General features: G+C 65.6%; 1 protein-coding gene across 1 annotated transcript in view; it reads right to left on the bottom strand.

The window, feature by feature from the left end:
* Positions 1 to 6,851: 6,851 nt before the first annotated feature.
* Positions 6,852 to 8,828, bottom strand: part of KCNJ4 (potassium channel, inwardly rectifying subfamily J, member 4) — an 8,157-nt gene continuing 6,180 nt past the window's right edge. Inside the window, exon 2 of the mRNA XM_004675662.2 lies at positions 6,852 to 8,643. Coding sequence (XP_004675719.1) covers positions 7,270 to 8,604 — 1,335 coding nt within the window. The 5' untranslated portion in view covers positions 8,605 to 8,643 and the 3' untranslated portion in view covers positions 6,852 to 7,269. The remainder of the gene's footprint in view (positions 8,644 to 8,828) is intronic.

Below are 8,828 nucleotides of genomic sequence, written 5' to 3'. Positions count from 1 at the left end.
CACGCACTGACCGGAGTGAGCCGGCCCCGTCGGTGGGGCCTCTCCGGTGCACTGACGCCCCGGAATGAGCCGGCCCTGTCTGTGGGGCCTCCCCCGCACACTGAAGCCCCGGAGTGAGCCGGCCCTGTCTGTGGGGCCTCCCCCACGCACTGACCGGAGTGAGCCAGCCCCGTCGGTGGGGCCTCCCCGGTGCACTGACGTCCCCGGAGTGAGCCGGACGCCCTCTGTGGGACCTCACCCGTGAGCTCAAAATCCAGTTGTGGTGCAGCCACACACAAAAGGGGCAATAATGGGTTTATTCACAAAAGGGGAAAGGAAAGGAACAACCCAGGGAGAGAGCGGGACACAGAGTGACTGGAGTATCTTAGCCCTCTGGTAGCAGCTCACTGAGAGCCCTGAGCCTCAGACCCCAGGGCCGTTTTCCCCAGCGGGAGAGACTTTCTAGTCACTCTGTATCCCGCTCTCTTTCCCTAGTTGTTTCCTTTTCTTTTCCCCTTTTGTGAATAAACCCGCTATTGCTCCTTTTGTGTGCGCCTGCAGCACAGCTGAATGTTGAGCCCGCGGTGAGGCCCCACAGACCGCGCCCAGTTCACACTGGGGCCCTGGACAGAGGGAGACCCTCCACCCGACCGGACGTGGGATTGAACTGAGCCAGGGGGAGCAGGCAGCCCAGCCGAGGGGAGGAACCTGGGTGCCCAGACAGGGCCAGAACCCAAGGCAGGAAAGGCCAAGGGCACCCTGGCGCTGACTGGCAGCCTGGGGCGGGGGTGCAGGCCTTCGACAGCCAGACGCCCTCACGCTGCACTCTGGCTCTCCGTGGAGGCGTCGAAGCTAAAATAAGACTCTATTTTGGGGGCCTGAGGCAAGCTGGAGTCACTTCCCTGGCAGACGGGAGAGGTGCCGCTCTCTCTTCAAGGCCAGGCCCTCCACCCTGTGGGAGTGGCAAGGTGTGGGCACCGAGCGTGGGCGCCAGGCTCAGGGCACAGCCCAAGGGGCAGGAGGCAGTGCCCAGGGGCCGGGGGCCTGGTGCAGGGGTTCAGAGAAGCCAGGCCGCCGGCCAAGGTCACTGGGCAGCAAGGGGCAGAGGCGACTCAGGTCTGGACACTACCCGTACCCGAGACTTGTAACCGCAGGACGGACACGACCGTGGGAAGCACCGTGGGAAGCTGTGTCCTGGGCACCTACTGCCTGTTCGTGTTAGTGTGGGTGCCTTGAGCCTTGGCTGGCTGCAGCCACCTCACGCCCATTTCACAGGTGGGTCCTGGACTGCTTCCGCCTCGGGCCAGCACCAGAGCGGCCCCCGCCTGTGAGGCCTGTCTTCCCATCTGCCATTCCAGGAGATGGGGTCAGGGCCTCAAGGGGTGTCCCGCGCTGATGCTCCACACGCCCAGGGGGCTGGGGGCCCCGTGCACCTGCTGAACCCGATTCTGCCAAACACGGGTGGCCGGATCCACACGCATCACGCCCTTCAGCCCGCCATCCTCACTCCTGTGAAGAGGGGTTCGTTATCCGCCATCTTTCCGGATGAAGGCCCAGAGGAGGCAAGGCAGCAGCCACCCCCCCAGGCTGCAGGCCGGCCCTGCCTGCTGCCTGCTTCTCCCTGAGACAGACCCCAGGCCGCCTGGGCAGGAGTCTGTGTCCCCCCAGCCCAGGCTTGGTTGTGGGAGGCCTTTTGTGACAGCCCCACCCACTCCCGTGCTGAGGCTGGGCTGGAGACAGCCGGTCCCTGCGCTCAGCTCCACCTGCTGCTGGCCTCGCTCTCACCTGTCCTGGAGGAGACAGGAGCCGCCGGCCCCTCCATTTCCCGGTCATTCCTCTGTCCGTGGCCCCCAGCCGAGGCTGCTCTGCCAGCAGCCGTGACTTGCCTGTCACATCTGCGCCCAGAATGTTCCCTTCATGTCCCCACAGCCCCATCCAAGTTGTTCCAGAGGCCCCAGAAGAGGCTTCATGCTGGCATGGAGGCCGGACCCCAACCAGGCTGCCCCCACCTGTCTGCCAGCCAGCTCCCCAACTCTGCTTGAGTCCCCGGGCCTCCCCATCGCCCCCCTCTGCTCCTCGCCCAGGGCTCCTCACTGCCTGAGGGGAAGGCCCAGGGCCTTGGGCCCCCCCCTTTATTTCCTTGCCTGTCCCCCCACAGGCGGCCTCGTTCTGCTGCGGTCAGACGCCCGAGGGCTGAGTAGTGCAGACCAGGGCGGCTACGCAGGGCCAAGCGCTCAGGTCACGCATGACCTCTGAGCCTTCCCGTCCAAAAATTGGACGTAATACCAGAATCTCGGGGAGCAGGAGTGAGAAACCAGGGGTTAGGGGGCTTTGTGACTGTGGCGAGCACCTTCACTGAGGAAAGGCTGTCAGGTTAGGGGAGGGGTGGGTGTGGGGCGCTCTGGCAGCTGGGCCCAGAGGGCCGAGCTGGACACCAGGCCTGCGTCAGCACCCCACCCTCAGACGAGGAAAGCGGCTCCAGGCCCCCGCAGCTGCCCGGGGCTCCCGCAGGCCTGCCCCCGCCCCCGTCCCCAGCCACCGCGCCCAGAGTGGCCCCCTTCGCCCTTCGGGTATTTCCGCCAGGTTTGACTCAGGCTGCAGTGGCTCTGAGGCGCGGGGCCTGGAGGTCCAGGTGGCCAGCGGCGCCCCTCGTCCGCGGCCGTCCCAGGCGGGCTGGGCCTCCCGTTGCCCACACGCGCCCTCTGCCACCCAGCAGGAAGGGGTGGGGGCCTCCGGGGCCCCCGCGGGGGTGTGCCCGTGGCCTCAGCATGTTTGCGGGTTTGGTGAGGCTGAGTCCGGCCTCCTACCCAGCGTCTTCCTTGCACATAGTAGGGCCGCAACAAACCTTTGTTGGACGAAAGAAGCCCTTGAAATCTGTAACAGGTAGAGCTGGCGTGGGGACTGATCAGCATGGAGGGTTTGAGATTTTCAGCCAGACTGAGACAGTGGCGGGGGGGGAGGGGTGGGCCCTGGGGGTTGCCGGGATTGCCAGAGGGGTGCTCGACCAGTGCCCGTGCTGTGCCCCCACGACCTCCTGCCCTCTGCTAAGGACACAGGCGTAGAGCCCTCGGTTGTCAGACAAGACTTGGAAGCCACCGGGCCCAGTGTCCTAACTCTGAAGATGGGGAAATGAGGCTCAGAGAAGGAAAGAGGGCCCCCAGAGTCACACAGTAAGTTAGAGCCCGAGCCCCTGCTCCAGACGCCCAGTCCTCGAGCCCGGGACGCCGGCTCTCTGGTTTCCCTTTCTGCACAGCCGCCAGGAAGCTCAGCAGTCCGCTTTCACTGGCTCCCAGGGGGAGCCCCCGGCACTCCCGGAAGGCAACTGACTTCTATGTGGGTCAGATAATGTGTCCCCCCCACGCCTGCCCGCTCACTCACGCCAGATACACGACACGCCCCTCTTCACAAGCGAGGACGCAGGTTCAGAGACTTAGATCAAGTTGCAAAGCGCCTGACCAGGAGCAGGAGAGGCGGGCGGCCAGCTCTGGCCCCCACCCCCACTGTTCCTCGCCAGGAACATGCGCTCCGTGCTGTGCGCGTGTCCCCAGGCCCAGGGGCCTTGCTGCCGCCGGCCTCCTTCCTCGTCCACGCCGACCTTCCCACCCTCCAGAAGCCGGGCGGAGAGCTTGGTGTTGAAGCTTCTCCTCCGCCCAGTCCTTGGGGTGCAGTCCTCTGCACGGTCCTCATGGAGGGATTCGTGCGGCCGGCGGCTGCATTCGGGGGACAGTCTGGCCAGCCTAGTCAGCAGGCCTACTGGTAGCCAGGCACCCTGGGCAGGCTCAGAAAGACGCTCCAAGAACCCAAGCCTGCGGAGGCGTGGGGCACAGGCGCAGGGCGCACGGAGCAGAAGCCACCTCCTGCCCGAGGGGAGCGAGGCCCACGGCTGGGCTCGGGCTCTGCAGGCTCCGGCCTGGCACCGGTTCCACCTCTGATCTGTGGTTTGCGAGGAGCCCGAGAGGACACTGTGCCCACAGGGGAGCTGAGGACAGGGCCCTTTCTCCTGGGGGAGCACACTTGTCCTGGGGCCGTTGTGCAGGGGTCCCTGCGCGTATGTGGCTGGGGAGCGCCCCGGGCTTCAGGAGAGCTGGCTCCGCTCGCCCGCCCGAGCCATCTCCGCACCTCTAGGCCCAGGTGATCTGGGGAGGCCTAGTGGCTGCATCACTTTCGAGCGAGCGTCTGTACTCACTCAAATGCGAACTGCTTAGAATCCATGACAGGCAGGAGAAGTCGTACCCAGAGGAAGGAGGTGAGAAAGCCGAGCACAGAGGCAGCCTGATCACAGCCCGGCTCAGGTTGGCAGAGAGCGTGAGGACTCGCAGGCGCCGGGGCTGGGGCCTCTGAGCGCTTTTTGGTTTCTCTTGGGCAAGCGGAGTTTTTCGGAGCTGGCGGGAAGGGAAGGGAGAGGCTTGCCTGGGGTGGGTCTAGAAAGAGCGAGGCAGGCCGGGGGCAGGACTGAGCGAGAGCAGGCCAGGGCAGGGCCCGTGCCCTTCAGGCAGGGGAGGGTGTGCGTGCCGGGCCCCTCCCCGGCCTCCCATCAGCCTGTCCCTGTGACTTCAAGTTCTGTGACATCTAAGGTTCTTACACCCCCAGACACTGCGATCCCCCTATTTCCGCGCCCGCTGAGAAAAGGAGTGAAGTGTGAGAGATGGAGAAGCTGGCAGCCAGCACCACGTGCAGGGGGGAAAGGCAGGTGGGAGGCGTGAAAGGGAACAGGTGGGAGAGGGGAGGTGAGTCAGCAAGTGCGGAGGGCTTTTGCAGGGAGCAGGGCCGGGGAGCTCCCGGCAGCAGTGCTGCGAGCTGCCCTGTGCCCAACTGGGCTTGGCTCAGCGCCCCTGGGGGGCCTTGCATTAGGCCTGGTCAAGTGGCCTGTGGTCACGCGGGCGGGCGCTTTAGAGGGGCCGTGTCCCAGCGCTGAGCAGGAGCAAGCTGGCGGCCAGGCAGGGGGCAGCCTGGAGCCCGCCTGGAGCAGCCACCAGGCCCTCTGGGCGGCCGCTGACCTCACAGGGGGGCTGCACAACCTCTAAGGTGTGGCTGAGTTTGAGGCCCTTCCGGGTGTTGCTGGTGCCCCCGGGGTGCCAGCGCATCGCTGAGGAGGAGTCAGGCAGGGGAGGGTGATCTGGGGGGCTCCCCCCTCCCCGACCTGCAGGGTTGGGGACATTCTGATGAGACACTTGGGCGGAAGGTGAGACCCCAGGGGCCGCACTTACCTGTCTTAGAGCAGGTCAGCCGGGCAACTATGCTTTTGTCTCGCTCAGTGCCTCCTCCCCCCCCCAGGCCCCCCCAGCTGCACTCTGGGAAAACTGGGTGTGTGTGGGGGGGAAGGAGGTAGCCCCTCTCCCAGCCCCTGGCTCTGGTAGTCCCTCCCCTTGGTTCAAGCCAGTCTCTGCCTTCTCTGGACCTCTGCTGGTTTCCCCATCTATCAAATGAGGGTCCTCCCTACCTCTCCGGTTTTGGTTGAGTTCACCCCACTTCAGGGGTGAAGTGGTATGTCAATGAGAGCCATTCAGAGGTGTTACTTATTGAGGACTTAAATGTCCAGGAAAGAGAGCTCAGATTCTCTTGTTAAACTGTTAAAGCACATGGGAGGCCCAAAGATTTACCCACGTGGTAGCCATCTTGCCCGTGCTGGTGAATCGCTGTCATTCACAGAGGAGCCCACCACACTTCACAGTAGGTCAGCTGGGCAGCTGGTACCTTGGCATCGATAATTCCTAGGAACAAGGAGTGTACCCTCTGCATCTTTATACGCCGAGTGTGGGGGACACAGTTGGCGTGAAGAATAGTTAGAGCTGGAAGGACCCCTCGTTGCCAAAGCTTCTGGGGTAGCCCACGATTACCCTGGCGCTGTGCCTAGTGACCTTACCTGGCTCCCAAGAGAGCGGCTTCCCACCTTGGAACCTGAGCTGACTGATTGGTCAATAGAACGAGCGATGACGCTAAATGTGGTCAGGTCAGGCTAGGCTCAGGGCGCCTGGCCGCCTCGTGGTCCCTGCCTTCACCCTCCGAGGAGGCTTCCCTGAGACATGAAGAAGGAATTTGGTGCAGCTGCTTGGGGCAGAGACCCCTGGAGAGAACTTCCCCCGGCCAGCAGCCAGCCAGCCAGCCAGCCGCCAGCCCCGGGTGCGAAGCCACCCCAGAAAACGGCAGCTGAACGTAGCTGCAGGCAGAGGCCAGACAGGGAACCCCGCGCCCACCCATCCCCAGGCCCCTGCGGACAGTGAGTCACGCGGCCCGGGCTAAGGCCAGCTCTCCCCGCTGCCCGGGAACTGGCCACCCAGTGTTCCAGCAGCCCCGCTGGGCGCGTGGGGAGGGTGTAAGCTGGGGGTCCCACTTCCCCAGGGGCTAGAAGCCTGGCTGGTGTCCACACAGGGCTGTTCTCGTCATCTCGGGAGGGAGGGAGGCCGGCTTCACCCCCCCTACACAGGGCAGGGCCGCCAGGTGCTCGTTCAACCCCAAGTCCTCTGAAGCCCACTCGGGACCCTTCAGAGCCCCCGGCAGGAGGATGGCAGGTGACAAGGCTCCCTGCAAGGTGGTGTCAGAAAGGGGCGCACGCATGCCCACACGGTGCTGGCCTCTCTTCCCCTCTCTTCTTCAACCAGCCTGCCCCTAACGGACCATATGCTTTATTAAAAATATATAGTTACAAACTCCACTGTCAGTCTGGGCTGGGCCCGGAGGGACCGCAGGGAGGGACATCACCCCGCCCTCAGCTCCCGCCTGGGCACCCACACCTGACCCCATCGGGCGCCCGGCTGGCTTTCGAGGGGCCGGCCAGCGGGCGGGGAGGGGCTGGGCTTGCGGGCGGCAGGGGCGCGTTGGGGGGCCGCATCTCCTTGTCCCGCAGGTAAAGATGGCAGAGGCGGGCTCGGCACCTCCAGCTCTCTCGGTTTATAGGTATTTACAAAAGGAAGTCATGAGCAACAGGCCACGGTCATGCAAGAGAAACGCACCCCTCCCCCTCCCCCCAGTCTGACCCTTTGCCCACCCCAGAACCCCGAGAGGCCCACCCCCAGCAGTCCACCGCCTTCCCCAAGGTTCTGGGCACAGAGGGGCATGTCCTGGAAGGATTGGTGGGGAAGGGTGGTGGGTCTGGGGCCCCGGAGCAGCCAGTGTGTAGGGGCTGGGGGCACCCGGGCCCTTTCCAGGCCTGGGCCCTGGAGTCAGCGGGTCCTCTGGCCCCTGAAGCCCCCACCTCCCTCCCTCCAGAGGGTCCACGGGGCCAGGGCGGCCCTGTGCGGAGCGGGGGCGTCCCGGCGCCGTCACCCCACGGAGGCCCTGGGGGCCTGGAGGTCAGATGGCAGACTCCCTGCGGTAGGAGATGTTGTCCAGCGGGAGCGTGGCTTGCATGCGCTCCAGATCCAGGTGGCTGCCGAAGTCCAGCATCCGGATGATGCCCGCCTCCTCCTTGGAGCCTGCCTCCAGGCCCAGGCCGGCGGCCACCGCGGCCGCCGCGGCCGCCTCCTCCTCCATCTCCTCTTCCTCCTGGCTCATGAGCGCCAGCTCGTTCTCGTAGCAGAAGGCACTGGGCGGGGGCGGCGGGGCGGGCAGCACCGTGATCTTGCTCTCCTGCAGCTCCCGGGCGGAGCAGCAGGGCGTGCCGGCCACCTCGTAGGTCTTGTGGAAGCGCGAGTAGTCCACCTTGTAGTGGCTCTTCTCCTCGAAGACCACGGGCTCGAAGCGGTGGCCCCACAGGATCTCGCTGGCCAGGTAGGAGCTGCGGGCCTGGGTGGTCATGGCGGTGGCCTCCACCATGCCCTCCAGGATGACCACGATCTCGAAGTCCTCCGACTCCAGCTCCTCCTTGCCCATGCCGTACAGCGGGCTGTCCTCGTCGATCTCGTGGACGATGATGATGGGGGACACCAGGAAGATGCGGTCCAGGCCGATGTCGTAGCCCACGTTGAGGTCCCGCTGGTCCAGCGGCAGGTACTCGCCCTCCTGGGTCATGTAGGGCTTGATGAGCTGGGCCCGCACGTGGGCCTCCACGATGTGGCTCTTACGCAGGTTGCCCACGCGCCACATGAGGCACAGCTTGCCGTCCCGCACCGAGATGACCGCGTGGTGGCTGAAGAGCAGCGTCTGCGCCCGCTTCTTGGGCCGGGCCATCTTGGCCATGATGGTGCCGATCATGAAGGAGTCGATGACGCAGCCCACGATGGACTGGACCACCACGGCGATGACGGCCAGCGGGCACTCCTCCGTCACGCAGCGGAAGCCGTAGCCGATGGTGGTCTGCGTCTCCACCGAGAACAGGAAGGCGCCCAGGAAGCCGTTCACGTGCATGATGCAGGGCTTGGGCGCCTTGGGGGCCGCCCCCCCGGCCCCCGCCGGGGCCCCCGCCGCGGGCACCGCGGGGCCGGCCTCCAGGTCGCCGTGGAAGAAGGCGATGCACCAGAACAGGAGGCCGAAGAAGAGCCAGGACGCGAGGAAGGCGGCGGAGAAGATCATGAGCATGTAGCGCCAGCGCGTGTCCACGCAGGTGGTGAAGATGTCAGCCATGTAGCGCTGCGACTTGTTGCTCAGGTTGGCGAAGTACACGTTGCACTGGCCGTTCTTCTTGACGAAACGGTTGCGGCGCTTCCGCCGGGGCACGTGGGCCTGCCCGTTGCGGCTGTGCCCGTGCATGTCCTGAGGCCGGCGTGGTCACCTGGGAAGACGCGGGGCCTGGGGGAGAGGCAGACGGTGAGACGCGGGGCGGCCAGTGCCCTGGGGAGCTCCGGCCAGGCACCCACCCAGTGTCGCCCGCCCACCCTGAGCGCGGCACCCAGGCCCCAGCAGGGGCCGCTAAGGGCTCCTGACAGCAGGAGCCACACGGCAGCGTCCGAGGCGGGCGGCTCCGGGGTCTTTGG

Source organism: Condylura cristata, unplaced genomic scaffold (genome assembly GCF_000260355.1).
Source record: "Condylura cristata isolate star-nosed mole 26May11 unplaced genomic scaffold, ConCri1.0 scaffold00004, whole genome shotgun sequence".
Lineage (NCBI taxonomy): Eukaryota > Metazoa > Chordata > Mammalia > Eulipotyphla > Talpidae > Condylura > Condylura cristata.
This window is presented reverse-complemented; position numbering and strand designations above follow the sequence as displayed.